Source organism: Grammomys surdaster, unplaced genomic scaffold, assembly GCF_004785775.1.
Source record: "Grammomys surdaster isolate TR1022 unplaced genomic scaffold, NIH_TR_1.0 63, whole genome shotgun sequence".
NCBI classification, from domain to species: domain Eukaryota; kingdom Metazoa; phylum Chordata; class Mammalia; order Rodentia; family Muridae; genus Grammomys; species Grammomys surdaster.
Genome location: NW_021604565.1, coordinates 10,488,524 through 10,510,819, shown reverse-complemented (window position 1 = coordinate 10,510,819; position 22,296 = coordinate 10,488,524). Strand labels below are relative to the sequence as shown.

The following is a 22,296-nucleotide window of genomic DNA, read 5'->3' as shown; positions in this document are numbered from 1 at the left end:
ATATTTAACAGATGAGAAGACTGAAGCAGGGTTTGTCAGAAGCTTTTCAAAGTCTTTAATACCATAGATAGCACAGCCAGACTCAGATATTTGGGCATTCATGTATGTAGGACTAGTCTAGGGTTCTTTTGATACAGCTGCACTGATCAGTTGAATATGGTGAAACACATTAGGGTGTGAAAAGACTAAATCCATTATCACTGATTCTATGATTATGTTGAGGCTAGTGGCCTTGTATTCTTCCTTCCTTGGCTTTAATTTATGAGTTTGTTGTGTGTAGTGGTTACTTTGTCTTGTGAGTCATAGATATTTGTTTGGTTGGAAAAATTGTGATCCTCATTAGAACACTTGGTTATCTTAAGGGTCAGCCAACACCAGCCAGTAGATGTCTGAGTTGGATGTTTTCCAAGACCTCCATTCTACAGCTTCTATCTTTCTTTAAAGGAGAGATTCAGACAAAGCCAGTATCAGTAAGGTCTTTAAAGATTTCTTCCAACATTAAGAGAAAGTATTCCTTGCTCTGTCCCTACAGAAGAGATAAGACAAAAGGATGCTCCTGTAGGAAGCTCCTGGAAGGTGCAATGAGAAGACCTATTTGGTAAAGATTAATCAACAGGGAAATGGGACTGGGATAGCATGGTGGACTACAAGTGCATCCTGTACTGTAAGTCAAAAATACTCTCCTAAAGATGATCTTCAAATTTCCTTTCAACTCTGTCAACTGAAACTTCTTGATCTTCAGATTTATCAGTGATAAGAGGGATACATCTTCTTTCTGGTTAAAGGTTCATGAGGAAGCAGGAAACAACTCACAGAGCAAATAGAATTCTGTCCTATTAATTTCAACTTGCTAAAATTCCCTGAAATTCAGAGGGAAAAAGCTGGGCAGATTACTGTTAGATGCAGAGGATGATTTTATGTGATGCTTCCACGTTGGTTTAAGCAGCAGCATCTAGATGCTACTCAGTGCCTGAACCTTGACTTCTTAGGAACCTCATCTCCTTCTTCTATAGATACTACTGCCCAGTCAAGAGGGAGAGAATAGAGGCTACCAGCCACCAGTAGCTAAGTTTTTCCAGGAAAGAGGATAGCAAGCTCTCCTCTTTCTAGGGTTTTAATTGGTATCTTGAGGGCAGCACTTTTAAAGCTGGGATCATTAGGGAGAATCAAGAAATCCATTTCAAACAATCTAAAGTAAAATACAGAAAAATCAGTTCTTTATAAGGTCTCTGTGAAAACTAATAGGCCAATTTAATGTGTTTTTGATTAGAAGAATATCAACTTGCTACCATGACTATCATCATGTAATATTTGAGATTGCAATTGTTATAAATTTGTATGATTAGATATGTGGAAATAAATTATTGCTAGTTAACATATTTATAGTTCTATTTTTAAAAATCAGGTAAAGTGTACATGGAAAAGCTAAAAATATACAGGAGAGCAGATGGAAATCAGTTAGGGAATGCTGGTCCTTATAGCATCACTGTTAACAGTCCTCCTTAACCCTGTCTTTGCTGTCACATGCTGGGTGAACCTGAGACACTGAGGACAGCCTGTCCTAATTTTTCAGATACATTCATTGGAGTTTTAAAATAGGATGTGTTCACCTGGCCAATTAAGCTAATTCAGAAACAAGGAGTCCTATGGCCAAAAAAAATGTGGAAACACAAATTAGAAAAATTTCAAACTCTTATTATTCAATATATTACAAGAAAAAAAATGTAGGGTTGAGGGTACCGTGTCTACTCCATAACAAGGCTCAGCCACTCGGGGAGGCAGGATGCAGAAAGTTGACCATACTTACCCTACACCATAACCAGACAGGTGTTGGGCCATAGGGCAACCCCAGGACATCACTCTGGGGGTGGAGAAGCACAGTCTTAGGTGTGAGATAGCTGGAGCTGGCTCAGGGGTCCCCTTGGGCCATCTTGTTCTCTGACTTTCAGACACCCACGTGCCTCTAGGAGCCATGGAAGAGCTGGGAACAAAGTGGGGGCCCTTGAGCTGGATTTAGCTCGGGACTAGGGTAAAAGGGGGGGGAAGCTCTGGCTGGTTCCATGGGCAGAGTTCTTGGCTTGACAGTGGTAGGCAGTCTTAGGCTTGGGCTCGGCTTGAGCACAGAGAGGCCTTCTATGGGAGATTAGACAGCAACTCTATAGGTGAAGGCCTTCTCCATTGCTCCCCACAGTGGACCCTGATGAAAAGAGGCAGTCCATGCTTCTAATGCATTTATTGTCATGGCAGAAAGTGGGTGAGCAAAACCATACACCACTTCTCAGGGTGGGTCTGAGGTTAAATACCTTCTTTTGCAGGGAGGAATGTCTGGGAAGGAAAGCTTATTGGTTAAGCCCTCCAGGCCTTTAGGTACTTCATTAAAATGGAGATCTTTCTTGAGACTACAGTGACCACAGATCGACTCCTGGATCTGTGGAGGGGCTTGGGGCATTGCTTTTACATGACTGATAGCTACAAATGTATGGGGGGGGGGCTGTGGCTAGTGACAGGGGCCTGGTACCCCGGAACAGGCAAAATGCCTATTGTCCCTTCAGGACCTCCAGGGTTTCAAGCCTTAGCTCAACCAGGAACCAAGCTATCTTTCATAATACCATAAAGAAAAAGGATGGTGAGAAAAAGGCAAAGAATAAAAAAATAACAGACAAGGAGAAGAAATTCCCAGGTACTAGAGCAGAAAGTAATAGTTGGTGCTACAGTAACTTGTGGGTAAACAAGGCCTCTCAACACAGCCCAGCTGACTCACACAAAAATCCTCAGGGACAGAAGCAGCATGTACAGGGCCTTTATCTATCTGCCATACATGGGGCCATATAGGGGTCATATAGTTGAAAGAAGTAGACACATGTCCCCATCCCTAAACCTAGAAGCTATCTTCAATTGATAACCACTTGCAAATGAAAAATTAGTTTTCCAGGATAGTCTCACTGCGGAAACAAATCACTCTTTAGTGTAGGCCCCATATCCAGCAGCAGACAACCAACAGAAAATGAACTCAGCATTTTTGGAGGCTTCTTGTCTCATATTGCTGTGTTTGGGCTTTTCTTCTTTTTAAACATATGCATATATCTTATGGCTTGCAGTTTTTCCTGAGATGCCTGTGTGCATTTCTGTGTCTGTATCTGTTTCTTATGCTTCTTCATTGGCTCTTTTTCTTCTGTTTGTTTTATTCTATCTGACTTGTTTGTTTTTGCTGTATCTTGTTTTACTTTTACATTCCTTAGATGCCTGCTTGTTTTCGAAGGAGAAACCCCTCCAGCCAAGGGGATCCTGGAAGACATGGTGACTACATGTGATGTGGTACCTAGTTGGGATACCAGCAGAGAAAGCTATGATTAGATATAAACTAAGGGATTCTGAATAGGTCCCACAGGCTTTTAGTTAATAATATCACATGGTCATTTGTTCCCTAATTGAAACAAACACACTGTGATACTAACAGGGAGACCTGAGTGTATAGGACAGAGGATCTCTGAGTAACCTTTGTAATATTTCTGTGAATCTCAAACCTATCTAAAAATTAATTTAAAAATTTAATGGAAAGGTTAAATAAGATTAGAAACACAGCAGAAGAGAAGTATCATGAAATAAAACACTGGTTCTGAGAAAATCACTCAGGAAGCTATAAAGAAAGATAGATGAAGATCTGCAGGTGAAGCTAAGAGCTACGAGACAAGGTCAGGCACTTGCTTTCTAAGCTGGAAGACTATTTGAGGAGATTTTTCCTTTTATCGTCGCTGAATCCCACTCTTCCCACCTACCCCACCACACAACTCTCAACTGCCAGATGGGAGAACCAAAACAAATCAGAACAGAGGGAAAACAAAAACAAATGTGCTCTCAAATGAATCCTGGTGAAAGTACCATCTATCATTTGTGTGATTAGATTTGCAAGAACAAGTCTAGGTCCCAGAGGTATGGTAGCACCCTAGTTCTAAGAAAAAGTAACTCTCACCTATACTGTTACACCTGATTACACAGCATTCAAAGATAATTCCTATTAGCACATGAGGAAACTAAGACAAAGGGCAATTAAAAATTAAAGAATTAAAAATTACAAGGAAACAGTTCAAAAATGATAAAGAAAAAAACTTTCATAATAACTAACTCATAGGCCTAAGTAAATCAGTAGTTTATAGTAGTATATATGGTGGTGTGTGTGTGTGTGTGTATTTTCATTTGAAGACAACATACTGGAACAATTTGTAATTATTGTCTCATTTCATCATGACCTGCATCAACACAAATATTCACATATTTTGATAAAAGCACAAGAAAGATAGATAAACTTCTACTACATACTAGGAGGAAAATAAAGGATGGATTAAGTAAACCAGTTAATTTAGTAGAAAGTGAAAAGAAAAAATAGAAAAATAAAAATGCAACTTTAATACAGAAAATTTTGGAAAAATTACAAAAATGGTCAGTAAGTACAATGAGGGCAAAGAGAACAAAATTTTCCATTATCTGATACTGTCAGGTTGGAGAGTTTAAAAAATCTAACTTGATACTCTTTACAGCAAAGTCAACTAGAGAACAATGACCTTGTCAAGTTGAAGCTAGAGCAGAAAAAGGAAGTCTATCTAGAGGAGAGTGCTAGCCCTGTGATATGTATAGAAGTAAAAGCAAACTTGCAGGGATGACATGCCTAAGAGTAAAGAGCTATAGATTCAAATGCATGAAGCAACGAAGTCTCAAACCCAATGAAGATAAGCTGTAAAAACGTCAAGGGATAAATTTATAAAATCTCAGTCCTTATGGGAACTTTTAATACAAATGCAAGTCCCCAGATCTGATAAAGAAAACTCTAGTATTGATATATGAGTTTATTGAATAATGGTATTAAATTTGCTATAATAAACAAATGTTAGGCCCTATTCCAAGAAAAGGAAGGTTAACACATCATCTTTTTCAAGTTAACACAACCAGTTTTGAAAAAATAGGCTAGGTAATAAACCAAAATAAATGCTCAATGAACACCAAAAAATTAATATTCTAGAGACTATGTTATGACCCGTATCCAATAGAAGTGGGATTCAACAACTCAACAATACTGTGCTCTAAAAATTTAAAGGTTTCAATAATTAGAGTTGAAGAAATCATAAAGAAAATTCCTCCATATTTTAATTCAATGGCTATTTTATTCAAAACTTGTGAAACATAGCCAATCCAATACTCAGAGGTACTTATGGACACAAGTGTATATATTAGAAAACAAAGAAGACCAGTTTTTAGGGGACTAAATGTTTCTCAAGAAGACAGAAATAAAACAGAGTAAGTCTGACTACAAATATCATTTATGTAAGTTCATAATAATAAAACTATGTGATACTATTTTGTATGTACTTACAGAGTAATGCGAAAACAACCTCAGACTATAGGCAACTGTGGGTTACAACTGAAAAGAAGAGGGGACAGGAGGTATAAAGGTCCAAAATAGATTTCAACCATGACTATAATGTTTTATCTCTTCCACAGTAAGGATCTGAAACACACACCACAAATTTTAGCACTTATGAAATCTAAGTCAATCTAAGTCAATATGCTTGTTTATTGTCTCTGCCATTTTAAATGTTTAAGATATTTCTTAGCAAATCAGAAAGAAATCAGAAAGGAAAATGTACTAGCAGCCACTTGAACAAAAAAGAAAAGACTTTCTACCTTTTTAGTTGATAGAAACATCAACGTAGCACTCCTATTATAAAAACTAGAAACAAATGAATTGTAATTCCTGCCTTTTACAACAAATGAGAATTGCCCAAGTAGCACAGAGTATGGTGTGTTCAAGGATGCTAACTGCTATCATTACTTTATCCTAGAATTGAGAATAGTTTAATTTTCTCTTTATGTCAATCTAAGATCTGGACAAGAAATTTTATTTGAATCGACTTCATTTAACTTTTAAATTAAGGGTATCATTGACACTGTTAATAAAGTAAAACCACAAAATATGAAATACAATTATCCAATGCTCCATTGCTGTATAATGATTCAGGGGTGGTAGAAAAGGGTTTTTTTTGTTTTGTTTTTGTTTTTAATATTACCACTATGAAGCTGGTTGACTTAATATCCCCATCACTGTTTACCACAACACTACATGTGAACTCCAATGTGACGATCACAGTGAGGAGGGCATAGCGACGGCCATATTCACCAACATTCTGTCACCACTGAACCTGACATTTCTGCAACTGTGATAGATATATGCTTTGTTCACATTGTGTTTAATGTCATTTGTTTCTTTTGATAAGGATCTGAGTTCCAGTGATTTTCCAGAGGTAAGACAATATGTCCCGGGCACATAGGATATATTCAGTAATTAATTGTATACTCCACCATGCTCAATATATGGTTGATCATAAAAATGAGATAATCAGAAATGGAGTTTTCTTATAGAAATTTTATATTTTATAGATACAAACAATGGTGTTTAAAAACTTTTTGTACAAAATTTTTATATGAACAAAAGTTTTATCAACAATAATTTTACTTCACTTAAAATTATTCAAGGATAAAATATGAAACCATACATTCTTTTTCTTCACAATGTGTAATTCTAGTATAAAGCATTTCATAAAATATTTCTTTGTTCTAATGTTCATTTGAAATGGCATAGGTCTATGGTCTATAGAAAATGGGACGTGTATATAGGTTTTAAAACACTGGTTCATTATATTTTCCCATATATATTCATTAAAGCACCAGTCAGAATAGTTCAAATTATACTCCGAAAGTATTCCTTTCAAAAGATTCCATTATCACAGAAAAAGAACAATAATATAAGCGTAAGTGATCATCAAAATTCCTTGAGGTTCTTTGCATGAAGACATTCTGAGAACCTCTTGAGCCTGTGAATACTTGATGTTGCTAAAAGCCAAGATTCTTTGAGGATGTGGTCACCAGATACACTGTAGTCAGCGCCAGAATCTCTGTCTTCTCTGACTTGGTGTTTTTCTCTAACTTTAACAACTGAGTTCACAGTAAGTTACATAGCTCTTCATAGTTTCATCCTGTTATTTCTTTCACACAAGAATATATAAACTTTCTATATACAGTATTAGTTATGTGGAGGCCATTGACAGAGGAAAGGATAAGAAAATATAATAGTCTCCCCTTCCTCATGCTTCAGGATTTCAATTTAATTCCATATCATATCTACAAGACATCTTTTACATGTTCTTCACTAAAGCAACAAGTGAAAATCTGCTCCTATATTAATTTTATGTATAGTCATGGAGGACTTTGGCTGTTCAGGGCCAGCCACTCTTCTCTTATTTATATGGTGTTTTTGCTATGGAGTTGGGACCTGGCCATGTTGGTAATGCATGATAATCATCTATGAACAGGAACACTTGAAAGTTGAACTGTTCCTGAGATTACTTTTTCTGCTGGACCACTTGCACCTGTTACTACTACTGCTGCTGCTGCTGCTGCTACTTTTAATTAATGGCTTAGAAAAGGCCAGTCACCATCTAAATTATTTCAAACCATCCCATCAACTATTCAAGATAGATTGTTCTCATTGTAAACAATAACAACAAACCAGAGCCATATGAACCAGAATCATTTGTCTAAGATAACATAGCCACCACTACCATAGGATTTGAACCCAAGAGATCCAAAGACTGAATACGTGATTATCTGACTACCCATGTACCTTCAAATTCTGGGCAGTAGGGCTGAAGGATTGAAAAAGTCCAAGATATCTGGTCACCTCATAAGTTCTAGAGATGCTGATATCGAGCAAGAATATGGGCTGACCACTAGCTAATCAGTGATGTTGATTTTACATGAGGCATTAGCAATACTAAAAACAAGCCATCTAATAACACTCCATGTCTTTCAACACTCTGTTTAACCTATCACAATCACATATCACTAAATATTCTCTGTTCATATTACTTGCATATGAGAATGGTCACAGATTTACAGGGAAAGATGCCTATTCTATATTTGGACATGATTTTCAAAACTAGGTAACCATGTGGTTTGGACATTTCACCATCTTCCATAAGGTCTATGAACTCAAACCTAAAGTGTATGTTTAAAAAAGTTCACTGGAAGAGAACTTCCTGGAAGATGGTTAAACCACAGCTTTTGAAAGTGCAGAGTTGGCATGATGTAGAAAGTGTGTAGGAACAAAATATGTCACCACCGGAATCCCATCACTTCCTCTTTGATGTATTTAGCTTAGTAAGGTAGAAGCTGACTAAGCATATGACAATAAGCTATACTTAGCAACTCGGAAGCTGTGTCTTAACATAGTTGGGATCCCCGTGCTCAGTTCCTCAATATCTTTGTGGTGTTGATCACATTATTTTAGAAGTTTAAAAATAATTTATCTGAATTTTCATTTTAGAAAGAAGCCTTATCATGTCAATCTCATACTTAAAAATCTTTATTGGCTGCTGCTTCCTATCGCATCTTCACACTTTGCATATGGCTGCCTTCACAAGTTCTCATTTTTCATTTGATACACTTCCTACCACATTTTACTTACCTATTGCTTCCGATTTACAGAAATATCCTCTGCTCCTTTAAGCACAGACATCCACAGATTCTCATTTTTCCTTTGTTCTCCTACCTCCTAATTTTTTGAGGTTTAGCTTAAATGTCCTTGCCTGTGTGAGGCTCTCAGACCATGAGCTCTTGGCAGAAGAAACTGTATTCTCTCCATTTGATTTGCCTATTATGACATGGTCAGTTACTGAAATACAATAACCTCCTTGTAAGTCACCACACTATACTACAGTGATGTGGTTTCAGTGAGGTATCTACCTCTTCCACATAGATTTATCCTGGACTTGTATGTACTCCATTCTTGAGAGAGGAAATTCATTCAGACACTAACCTTAAAGAGTATTGCATGTTATGGCCCCTCTTCTCCAAGAATCTATTGCTTTATTCACCACTGCAAACTATAGAAAATGAAGATCAATGGAACTGATCCTCTCTTAGCATTCATGTGTCACCTTCCTCTTGGTTATCAGAAAGGGAGTGATTGAAGGCCTCTGTTATGTTTACTTGTACATTAAAATGGTACATTCTGATCAAATGATAAAACAGTAACCACAACATTCAAATAGCCTATAGCTCTAAAATGACTACAGCTATTCCCATAGCACATCCAAACTAGAAGGCAAATTACAGTGTAAGAATGTCATTTTTGACAAATCTTATTTTATCTCATAGACACACTATACAGATCAATTTATATACAAGTTGTCTTTTGTATATGCTAGCAAAAATGCCTATTTTAGCTGAATGAGACATAAGGATGTTAAGTGTATTACTAAAGCTTACAAATGAATTTGAATCTCAGAATAAGTTATCAGCAATTTGTAGTCTTAAAAAGTGTTTTCCATGAAAGCTAGACACTACATAACTTACCAAAATATGAAAGACATATTTGAATGAAAAAATGAGAAGAACCCTTTAATGGATATGAGAAAGGGCCACAAATGCCCATGACCATAGGCTCTCTTTTAGAAGTGAGCAGAAAGAGGAAACAAGAAAAAGGATGAACGTAGTTTTAAGATTTCTAATTCCTCAATTGTTATCCGCATTTGCTTCACTAGGCAGTTATGAAAATGCAAGACCAATTTTTTCTCAAAAAAAAAATACAAACCACCACTTACACATTAAAAAGTAAATTAACAAAATTAAACTGAATGGTGAGGGAACATTTAAATACTTTAAAGAAATTGATTTCCTGTAGAGGCTTTCAAGTGACTATATTAGTCTGTGAACGTAATGAAGACCACTGACTTCCACAGGTTTCTTGATGGAGGGGTTATTAGTTTCCCCTCTTGTGCTTGTAAAATAATTGTGAAGAAAGATTCTAAAGTAGGACAGAGTGGACAGAGCTCCTGAAATGTTTTAAGCTAAAAATTTCCTGTAGAAAAAGAAATTCAGATTCACAGAAAAACATAGCAGATGAAAGACTTATTATATTTTAAATAGTATTCCATTTATTTTAAATAAAACAGACTGTGTGGGAAAGGAGTCATCAGGTAAAGTTTTCTTTAAGTAAATATAAATGCTCCTTAAATACGGCCTCTATAGGTCAGTTATGGAAGCACTACATGGTCCCAAAGGAAGCCAGGCAATTTAGAATGAAAACTGATGTAAATGCTTTGGGGTTTAGCCCAACGAAGGCCATTTTGTGATCACTTGTACAGTCTGTTTCAGTTCTATCTCCTCTCAGAAAGCCCCAGGACAGCGCTCAAAAGCACATTCTCTTAACAAATGTCTTTCGTGAAAAACGAAATTACTAAGAGGAAGTTTTTAAACTAATCTGTTTATAGTATATATTTTTTTCTTTTCTAATATTATCTCTTGACAGGTTTAGAAAGAGTGTTCCTTGAGTCGGGCTGAGAATGATATTCCAGTGAACCAGCATTCAAGGGTGCCTGTCAGTAGTAATCAGGTTGGAGTAAATATGCTTAATTTACATTTTCCACTGGACAGACAGCTATATCATCTTGGATAGGGCATGTAACTTTCTTCTGCTTTGCTTTCTTCTTCTGTATGGTGGCTGTCACAACAGCTATATCTGCTGCTTGAGGCTATTAACAGGAAGAAATGACTATGTGTATACTGGAGGGCTTAGCACATCACAGCATGCAGCGAACACAGTTGGTACTTCTAGTACAGCCAGAGGTCTGACACTTTAGGATGAATGCTATCAAAGTGCAATATCTTTTCTAGGTGTGAGCCAGTCCCTATATGGGCTCAGGGCCCATAGAATCCCTATTCCTACAGTTTAAATGACTTTTAGCCCATTGGAAGTTGCTGACTGTTTCCATACATGAGTTATACTGGATTGGATTTCTTGGTAATTTTCCAAGGCAGATCTGAGAAAAACCTAGATAAAGAACACTTCCTCAAATTTGTCTTCATTTCTAAGTGAGAGTACTTGCACAGGGGATGGCTGCATAAAACTAACAGAATCAACACCTTGACATATATTTGACTGTCTTCACTGAAATATTCTGGATCAGGCAGGTCTGGTGATTCTTTTATAAGTCTCTCCAGTTCTAACTTCTGCCTTATAGCTATGTCAACAAACTACTCAATTTAATAGTGATATAAAGATTTCTCCCCTCTTTTTGTCTTTCTTCTGTTTCATTTACTTGTTTTTAAGAGGGGGCTGTTGGGAACACTTTTGTCTTTATAAAAGTAAAACGTACTTACTCTACAAGAACCTGACACTTCACTGACAGATCAAAGAAAATATATGTGGCTCCTGCCACACTAACCTTCAGCCACCATCCAAGGATATTCATAACACCAGGTTTCTCCTGGATAATATACGTACTTCTGAGAATCCCTGATTCTGTCTCCTTGTATTTCAGGAACCCTAATTTATCTTTATTAAACAAAGCTCGAGCACTCAAGAATCAGCATGTTGAGTTTGCCTTGCTCAGCCAAACGACATACATCCTTCCCTCCATAGGTATCCAAAGTAAACTGTATGTGTCACAGTTAAGGAGCATTTTCAGCAATTTTATAGATGTTTTTGAATCAAATCTCTCTTCCATTTCACAGATGTCAAACTTCTTCTTTGGTCTAGACATCTAGGACACAGAAACGCTATCAACACATCAAACACTTGGGTGAGTGAGCAAAAAAGCATAGACATAAATATCTCCTAAGAAACTGTAGTGACAACTTTGGGATTTTGGTTTCTTGAAAAAAGAACACATAAATATTGTAAGAATATATTTTCATTTTAACCCCACGTGTGGGATATGGGTCTGCTTCAAATTGACCACTGACTATGATTTGCTACATCCTCTAATAGGGGCATGATTTTGCCAGTTGCAGATAGTTTCTATGATTATGTGACATTTGGAATTCAGAGGACTTTTCAGAGGTTATGTAAATGATAGGGTTCCAAGAGGTGGTGTGGGTTGTTTGCTGGCTGTTATTGGTTGTGGTTTGTTAAGTAGTAGTAATGAAGAAACAAGAAGAAGAAAAGGAGGAGTAGGAGGAGGAGGAGGAAGAGGAGGAGGAAGAGGAGGAAGAGGAGGAGGAAGATGAGGAAGAGGAGGAGGAGGAAGAAGAATGAGAACAAGAACAAGAACTAGAAGAAGGTTGCACTTAGAAGGGAAAATTAGATATCCTGACAGTGAAGATCAAACTTGTCCCAATGAACTCAACACCTCTAATCAACAGGAAATAGTCTAGCAATAATGTAATCCCCATTTTGACCTCTGACTTTATTCAGGGAGCTCTTTCCTCTCCCCCTCTATCTTTTTTCTCTCCTATCTAGTGCTAGGGGGTTGAAAGGGTAGAGAAAGGTTGGAAGGGATGGAAGAAAGCAGAACCCACAAAGTAGCCAGAGATACCTACAAGCAATAGACTGATGCTTGATGATAAGCACAAGCAGGATGCTCACACCACACAGTTTTAGAAATATTTTTCTTATGTCCCACATTTCAAGATCAAGGCAATGCTCCCTCTTTTTCTTTCACTTTTTCTAGAATAAAACCCTGCAAATTCTAACTTCATAAAAAGTGATAAAACTGGAAGTATTTTGGACTAGAAGGTGGTTTATTTTTTGACTAACAAACGAACAATGTGAAGTATAGCAGTTTTGGCCACAGGCTTTGTCAACTGACACCAGAATGTTCCAGGAAATGACATCTCAAATAAACAGTGTCACATCCAGTAAAACACACACACACACACACACACACACACTCACACACACACACACACATGCACACACACACAAACACACACACACACACACACACACACACACAGAGAGAGAGAGAGAGAGAGAGAGAGAGAGAGAGAGAGAGAGAGAGAGGATTCAATAGTACTGCACAACAAATAGCCTGTTGCTGACAGTTACTTAGGAATGGCTGATTATATTTATAAAATGCAAATATCTTGTTAGATTAATTGAATATAATTTAAGCTGATGGCTTGGGCAAAAGAGTAAATCTGTAAGAGTTGTAAAGTACGAAGACAAAGGACAGAACAGTGCAAAGCTAAATCTTAGACAAAGAATTTCAAATATCAGAGAGCCCCACTGGACTAATACTTCAAATTAACAAGTCATCGAAAGATGCTGATGTGCAAGCTGCCTGACATCTCATCCAAGGGAAAGTACCCAAGAAGAGTGTCATTTTTCTCAGAAAAAGATTTCCACAGAGCTTTCATGATTCACCAATTAAGAGTTTAGGCTCAATATAATTAATTAATTTAATTATGAATCCTTGTTTAATTTTCTTTTTTCTCTTTTGTCTCAGGTTTTTATTGTTGCTTTATTTTTCCTTTTATTGGTGTTGAAGATCAAGCTCAGGACCTAACAGGCACTAAGCACATGTTCTAGTACTGAACTCATCTCATTCTCCAAGCTCATCTAGAATTATTGGTGCTCATACAGAACTAGTAAGTCACACACTGGACCCAGACCTTCATGATGAATACATAGATAATCTAACAACAGAAGTTCCAATTTAAATTTTAAATTCTATGATGGTTATTCATTCAACAGGGTGCCTGCAGAGGAAGTGATCAGAAGACATCTAAGACTCAATAAGTTTTATATAAAAATGGAAATGGTGAAGGATTCCTTAGGCTTCCATCATACAGGAGGACGGGGGTTTAAATGGCAAAGGGAACGGATATGTTAGTGACTCTATAGCCACTGGCTCAAGAGTTGCACTTTTATAACTAAAATACTAAGAAGGCAGAGCAGTAACTAATGGGGCTTCAGGTTAAAAAACATCATCTTCTCTTGTACTAGATTGGCTTTTCTGAGTCATGCTTATTAAGCTCTAAAATATAATATTTATGAAGAACTTGGGTTTTGTCAGGGCCTGTTGTAAATAGATTAGACTAATGCTTCGTTTAATTTTCTAAACAGGCACAAAAGATAGGAATTATTATCCTTATTACCTAGATGGGAAAACTGAGGAACAAAGAGTCCAAGCAAGTTACCAAAGTTTTAAGTGTAGAAAACTAGAAAGTTGTTGATCTGAGGTATGAATAAAACAGATGTTCTAGCTCCAGTGTCCTGTGAGCTTCTTGTTTCTCTGTTTCCTTTTGTTTTTGTTTGTTTTTCAAGATAGTTTTTTTCTTTTCTGTGTACCCTGGCTGTTCTGAAACTTGCTGTGTATATCAGGTGTTAGTTAGGGTTTTCCTGCTATTAACAGACACCATGACCAAGGCAACTCTTGTAGGATACCATTTAATTTGGGCTGGCTTACAGGTTGAGAGGTTCAGTCCGTTGTCATCAAGGTAGGAGCATGAAAGCTTCCAGGCACACATGGTGCAGGAGGAACTGAGAGATCTTCATCTTCCTCTGAAGGCTGCTAGCAGAATCCTGGCTTCCACACAGCTAAGATGAAGGTCTTAAAGCCCACAGTGAAACACCTTCTCCAACAAGGCCACATCTCCTAATGATGCCAAGTCCTAGGCCAAGCATACACAAATCATTGTACCAGGCTAGTTTCTAGTTTAGAGTTCTGCCTACCTTTGGCCTCCCAGTGATGGGATTAAAGTTGTGTATCACCATGCCCAACTTAGTGTCCTGTGATTTTGACACTGTGTCAATGCTGCCTCACAACACATACTTGAAAGAAATGATTTTTATTGTGCAGTTTAAGTTGTATTTTCTTATGAATTCTCATAAATGTTTCAGAGACTAAAGTTGTGAATTTAAAATATGGAACAAAACCAAAACAAACAAAATAAATACTCAAACAGCAGCAGCAGCAGCAACAACAACAACAACAAATTCTGAGTTCAGTATTTTTAGAGATAGGATACTCCATTCACTATGCCTGCTGTTTGACATTTATCTTTGAAATTGAATTGAACTCAATTAACAGTAGTTTAGGGTCCCACATTGAGGACCAGAGCACAGAGATTACATATGTAGAAACCTGATTTTTGTCTCAACCTAGAGCAAATGAAATCAATACTCTGGAAGATTACCATTGAATAGAGATGACAAGCATGAAGTCCAGAGTGTTCAGATGACCTGCCCAAGACCAAGAAAGTAGTCAGAGTGACCTAAACCCCAATTCAGGTGAACTAGTTGCTGTTTTTATTCCACCACTCTATTTTTTATCAAATTGGCAAAATATATTGAAATAAAATTAATTTCCAGAATAAACATCTGTGCTCCGTAAGGACACATGTTTGATTCTTTTTTTCATGTTTTCCCCAAGAACTCATTTCATTCTGGAATGATTTCACAAAATCTAGACCTCTGAGTATAATTATTTGGGTTTTAGTTGTTGAACAATTTCTCTCTTTAACCTTGTAAAGTCGTAAAAGTAGGCACTGAAACTATTTCTCTACTTACAACAGTGCCCGTGGGCAAATGTGGAGGTCTCTGGCTCTGTGCTAAGCCTTTTAGAAGAGAAAGCATGCCCTACATTTCTCTGTCTGCCAAGCTTCTACAAAAGGCTTTACAGAAAGCATAGCATCTGCTCAGTGAATCTTCTCTATCATGTATAATAACAATGCTGGGAGGTTAAGAATGTGCAACTGGAAATTTCTAATTAGTTTGTTTATTTTTTCATAAGATCCTGTGTCAAATACCTATAGATATTTTATTGGTTTATTTATTTGTCTGTCCAATCCGGGCAATTTTTCTTACCATTTATCCAAGGACATTTGACAGTATCTGGAGACATTTCCACTGTTAACATTTTTGGGGTGATAGTGGTAAATGATAGTGGCAGTTAGTAGGGAGAGCCTGAAGATGTTATAAAATCCCACACTATAATCTAAAAATGTCAAAGGTTGAGAAATACCTGCATAAAAATATTACATAAGCAGTTTTTATTTCTACATTTTAAAATACAAGTAAAACACAATTTATAAAAAATATAAATTAAAATACCACAACAAAGATTTTCTGAAAACAAGATCATGTCAGCATCTACTGTTAGAGAGATGAAACATATTTTCTTTTCTAGATGGAGTCTCATGTAGCCCAGGCTGGCTTTGAACTCACTATGAAACTGATTACTAAAATGACAGGCATACATCACCATATCTATTTTTATGAGTTTTGAGAGATCGAACCCATGGCTTCACGTATGTTAGGCTGTATTCTAACAACTGAGCTGTTTCTAAGATGAATAATCTTTAATTGACCTATGAAGAAGACAAGAAGACCCTGTAAAAGTGGCAGAAAATCATGAGCTTGGAGAAATATATACTTAAACAATACATGTTTTGACCTCTATGTTATCTGAAACAGAATTTGTTCTACAGCTACCATCCAGGACACTCTGCAGATGAAGCACTTCAAAATCACTATTGTATAATTCAGACAATGAAGTCTGCATTCAGAGTATTCTTTTACTTCTAACTACACTCCGTGTCTACCCTATTGACCAGCAAATCAAAAAAAAATGTACATTTATTTGCAAATATGGTCATCAAAAGGAGCTGCTATTAGCCATATCTTCCAATTCCTACTCCCCTCAGCCATATCTAGGACCACTTTCTCCTACCATGACTACAGGATCATTCTTTAACCATTAAAGCATTTTCTGATGGAAAGATGACTGGCTTTTTCCACAAGTCTCACAGCCTTATTCTATTTTACGAGGAGAAGATAAGGAAGTTGGGAGCAGTTGGTTACCCTCTGCATTTGGCCATGCATGGTTTGGCATCGTCCCCAAGTGATATGGTTACATGTGTTCAGGTTTTATTTGCTTGTTTATTTTTCCCAATGGATGACAATAATATTTACTTTAAATATCTGGAATATACTTGATTAAAATTTCTTTAAGGGATAAGTTATCCTTTAAAGATAAGAATAATTCTATTCTTGGAGTAAACCGAGAAAAAAATATAAACCACAGGAGGATCTTTCAATGTACCACAAAAATGAATCCATTATGAAGTTTCTATATAGAGTTAACATATCACTACTGAGACTATCACATGTTGGTTAAAGACTTTCTAAATACTTACCAAGATCTTTAACAAGTGAGAGTGCTTCCCATGATATGAAGGCTCCACCACCATCATCCAGGGCACCCTGCCCAACATCCCAGCTGTCCAGATGTCCACTGACCAGGACAACCTAAAATAGATAATAAAAAGAGGAAAACACTAAGACAAATTATATCAAAGAAGACACATTCAGGTATTTCAAACATTAAGATCAAAATTCTTATATTTGTCTTAGAATGTGTCTGAGACACATACTGTTTCTAGTGGGAAACTAGGTATAACCACATCAATGCAATTCCATGTTCATCTTCAGAGTGGTAAAAGCCTTCCCCTTGTGACTTTCCTTAATAATATTGTAGATGTTGCTTTTATTTTCTCATAGGAAGGGATGAGATGAGAGCCATGCCCAAGCATTACAAATACATAACTTGAACTGAGCCCAGAGCATTTCTATCTAACTATACCTAGGCTGAGGCCTGGAAGCTTCTTGCTTCCATACAATCTAATCTTCTGCAAGTTCAGACCTTGAAGGCTTCAGCTTTCAGCCTCTTTCTGTTAACCTAGGCCTAGAATGATTCAGCCTCTTCTGAGATTTACTGCTGAATAACCTCACTTTCTAGCCCTTTCTGAAATCTGGCTAGCTGGCTCAACTCAACTGTTCTGGCTCAAATTCCTCTCTAGGCTAATTAATTCAATTGGCATCTCCTGGATTCTGACTGAAAAGTTCTGCTTGGAAAAACTGCATGAACTCCACTGAACTCAACTGCATTCAACTGAACTGCACTGAACACAACTGACTCTTCTCTCTCTGCACTACTCTTAAGTAGCCTCTCCTTCTGTCTGTTCTCATTATAGTTCTCATGACAGACATATGCTGTCTCTAACTCATTCTGTCAAATCTCTCTGTAATCATACCTTTTCCTGCCCCTCAATTAGATGTCATAGTTTGGGATTAAAGGTGTGTACTAAAGGCATTTCAGCAAGAGAGATAAAGGTGTTTACTAAGGGAGTGTCTATATTCAAGCTGGATCACACAGACCTAGGTCTTTGGATTTGATCTCTTGCCAAAGTAGCTATGTTTCTGGATTAAGATTCCTCTCTCTCTTTTCCTTTCTGTTTAAGCTAAAAATTGTTCATAGTTTAACTATTACAACATAATATAATCTTGAGTATTAAGGGCATTGGTTTATTGTTAACTAATTTTTAATCATTTTATGGCTTACAGTAAGAAATTACATAAAAAGGAGCTCAAAACTTCAACTATATTCTCAACTGGTTATTGATTTTAGAACAGAATAAACATATCAAATTTAATTTAAATTAAAAATGAGAACAATACTTTTTTAAAATTATTGTGTTTTATGTTATATGTTACTTTGATATTTATAAGTAAATAAGACTTAACACTTAGATCTAATTGAACAACACATTTAAGAGAGATCTCTTCTTAGTACAAAAAGAGAAACAAAGAGATTATATTATAAAGTTTAAATCCCTGTAAATTTAAATAGTATTTAAAGGAACCATTAGTAATTTTATTTCAGAAAACATGAAAGTGATTTCACTAGAACTGAAATAAACATTTTCTTTCATTGGTAGGGATGGAATCCAAGGTCTCATGAGTGATATAAAAGTGCTATACTGTCAAGTCATAGACATAGATGTTAGTGAATTAAAATATATGTGAACATTTCTAACAAATGTGGTGCGAGTTCAATAAAGTTTTGAAATAAAAATATCCTGGTCCCTATGTATCACATAATATGCCAAGATGGATCAGAGAGATTACAGAGCTAGATAATGACACTAGGAAAAGCAGCTTTATCAACTTACAATAGGCAAGTTTCCTAATGCAAAAAATAATAAACCATAAAGAAAAATAGTAACTAAGACTTTGCAAAAAGTCAAAAGTATCTCCTTATTCATGGATCTCTTTAAGAGAGTGAAAAGATATTTTACCAGGAGAAAAATCCATGTCTATAAACAATAAAGGACATACACATCAGAGTGCTATAAAACTACCCTGGAAAACCATTTTACCTATGGACTGTGAACATACACACAGACTATGACTCAAATCTTACTCCTAGTTGTATGGTGTATGCAGAAGTGTGTGTGTGTGTGTGTACTTTAGCCAAAACAATTTTCATAACAGAATATGAATAACCCTGTCCTCATCTGAAAAAGAAAATATCCAAATGTCTGTTAAAAGTAGAATGAACAAATTGTATTCATGAGTAGAACACCACACAACAGTAAGAACAAACAAATGCAATGTATAATAAACAGGATGAAGAATAAAAGAAGCCAGACTCCAAATAATACTGTGTATGTCTCCATCTACATAAAGCATAAATCCAAACAAATCAGGGAAGGGGTATCTTGTGTCAAGAAGTATGAGAAAATGGAAGGAGGTACAAGGTAAGTTTTTGTGAAGCTATCATGCTGTTTCTGATGTGGGAGCTGGTTATACAGGTGTGTTCAGCTCATATAGTTTGCATATGTGAACTCTCCCTGACATTAAACCCAACAACATTTTTAGAAATTAATGTACAGCAAGCTGTCAGAGAACCGAAGCTGAACCAATATTCTTCAAGACTAACATGAAAATTCACCATTACTTTAGGGAAAGGGTTTGTGGCCTATAATATGACTGTGACCTCTACACTGCCTATTCACTGAGCAGCTGAAAGATCTCCTGATGACTTACAGGCAACCCAGCCTAGTATGACTTCATTGTAGTCACAAACAAGGATAATGCCCAAGACTAACAAATGGCCATATAATGAACCCAAATGAATTGTTTCTAAGGGAGAATTGAAAACAAAACAAAAATAAAAAGAGCATGTTGCCATAGCAGAGTCTTCTGACTTAGAAAGTAGTGTCATCCAGAGAAGTCAGGGTGAGATCTGTCACCATCCTCATAGCCCAGGACCATTGTCCTATCAAGATTGCAGCAGACTAAAATGTCAGAAAGTGTTTTAGTTAATGTTTTCTTGGTTCATTCAAGAATTTCCACATCGAGGCAGCCATCTACTTATATGTCTGACTTGTTCCACAGTCACTGAGATAATTTTATAACTATATTTCTTTGTGTCTCTTACAAGCTTCTACTCCTTAGGTAGCAATTGCTACTACATACATTAGCAGTTATGACATGAAAGAACGTTTGGAGTAGTAAAAATTTAAATTATAACACCTATGATATGACCTATGGCACAGTGTTATAGAAGAAAAAACATATCATTTAGATTGTGAGAGTTTGAAACATTTTTCAAATCATAAAATGTTGGGGCTCACAATCTGATGATTATAAATTCAGTCTTTATTTTAATAGGGTAACGACAAAATTACCTCTAATTTAGTAGCATATTAAAAGAAAAATTGAAAATTTCTTATTGTTAATCCTTCGACATATGTGTGTAGAAAACAGCAGTGAAAATTTCATTCAGAATAATATCAGACCAGTCTCTACTGTAGCCTAGAAGACCATCCAGAAAAATATACAAATCACAGGGCAACTGAGAACCTGCCCTAGGTCAGGGTCAGACACTAATGAGTATGAATTGTAATAAAGTTGGATATAATTTAAGCAAGCAAAATAGATGACCCAGAGTAGGAGTAAACTTACAGTTCACAAAAATTTAGCACCTGGTAAAAGGGGACTATCATCCCCTCATTCTAATTCCCTAGAGCATAAACAGCATTCACAGCCAAGAAAGAAAAATTGGGGTATCCCTTCCCCCTGTGTATTGTCACCTGAAAATCAGGCAGAGCTCTGACCAGTTCCTCCTCTTAAGTGGCCTTACCATTGCCTTTTCTTCTAAATTCATTAAAAGGTAAGTAAACTGAAAAAAAAAAAACACAACAAAAACAGCAATAGCAGCCATAAAGAAACAGTAGGGAGGAGAATGGGGAGCCTGGTGCTCTGAAACTTGAAGTGTGTTCTCTGTGAAGCATATATTAGCATACCTGAGGAGTGAGGGAAAGTGCTCAGCAGGAGGAAAGTGGATGCAAGGCAGTCTAGAGAATGTGGCTGGTACAGTGAAACCCCTGCCAGGCCAGTGTGGCTTATGTGCAGTCACCAAAGGTAGATGCTGATGTGGAAGTCAGGAAGTGCATGCTGATAAGAGCCTGATATGGATGTCTCCTCAGAGGTCTTCAAGAGTCTGACATATTCAGAGGCAGATGCTCACAACTAGCCATTGAGCTGATCATGGGTTTCTCAATAGAGGAGTTAGAGTGAAGACTGAAGGAGCTGAAAGGATTTGCGGCACCATGAGGAGAACAATAATACCAACCAACCACAGCTCCCAGGGTCTAAACCACCAGCCTGGGAGCACTTAGGGGGGGGATCCAGGGCTTCAGCTGAATATATAAGAGTGGAGGGCCCTGCTGGGCATAGGTGGAAGAAGAGAACCTTGACCTCATGAAGGCTGGATGCCCCAGGGGGTGGGAATTTTGAGGGTGGGGAGGTGGGAGTGGGGGGGAGTAGATAGAGGTTACATCCACAGAGAAGAAGGAGGAGGGGTGAGGGGATTGGGGGTTCCAGGGTGGGTGGGGGATGGGGTAAGGGGACAACATATTAAATGTAAATAAAACATCCAATAAAAAACAAAGAAAGTGGAGAAGGATAGAATTAAGATAAGCAGAACACACAAATGTGCCCCCTCTTCTGTTATTGGGATGTCCTTGGACTCTAGATCCAAGCAGATTTGCCCCAGTGTGAGGGAATTCGAGGGCGGGGAGATGGGAGTGGGTGGGTAGGTGGGGGCACATCCTCATAGAAGCAGGAGAAGGGGGGATGAGACAGGGGTTTCTGTGTGTGGGGGGGAAGGGGATAACATCTGAAATGTAAATAAAATATCCAATAAAAATTAAATTAAAAAAGACAAATAAAAACAAATACAGGGCAGAACAAGAAGGAAAGAATGGCATGGGAAGCAGTATATTTTTATGAAAATGTTCTAATGTGATATATTAGAGAAATCATCCTGGTCTTTTACACATAATTTCCTTCAACAATTTTATTGAGTTCTTACTATATGCTAGAGATACAGATATAAATAAATATTCTGAGTGAATTATGTCTTAGTCACTGTTCTAGTGCTATGAAGAGACACCATGACTACAGTAACTCTTATTAAGAAAACCATTTAATTGGAGCTGGCTTACAGTTTCAGAGGTTTAGTTTATTTTCAGAGTGGTGGGAAGCATGACAGCACACAGGAAGACATGGTCTTGGAGAAGGAGTTAAGCGTTCAACATTTGGATTCCCAAGCAGTGAGAAGAGAGAGTCAGCCTTGGGCTTCTAAAACCTTAAAACGCACCCCTAGTGAC

The 22,296-nt window shown here is 37.0% G+C and overlaps 1 protein-coding gene across 1 annotated transcript in view; it reads right to left on the bottom strand.

Moving 5' to 3' along the window:
* Cpq (carboxypeptidase Q) overlaps positions 1-22,296 on the bottom strand; it is a 437,003-nt gene that overhangs the window by 148,281 nt on the left and 266,426 nt on the right. Inside the window, exon 5 of the mRNA XM_028767431.1 lies at positions 16,975-17,086. Within this exon, the coding sequence (XP_028623264.1) occupies positions 16,975-17,086 (112 nt within the window). The remainder of the gene's footprint in view (positions 1-16,974; positions 17,087-22,296) is intronic.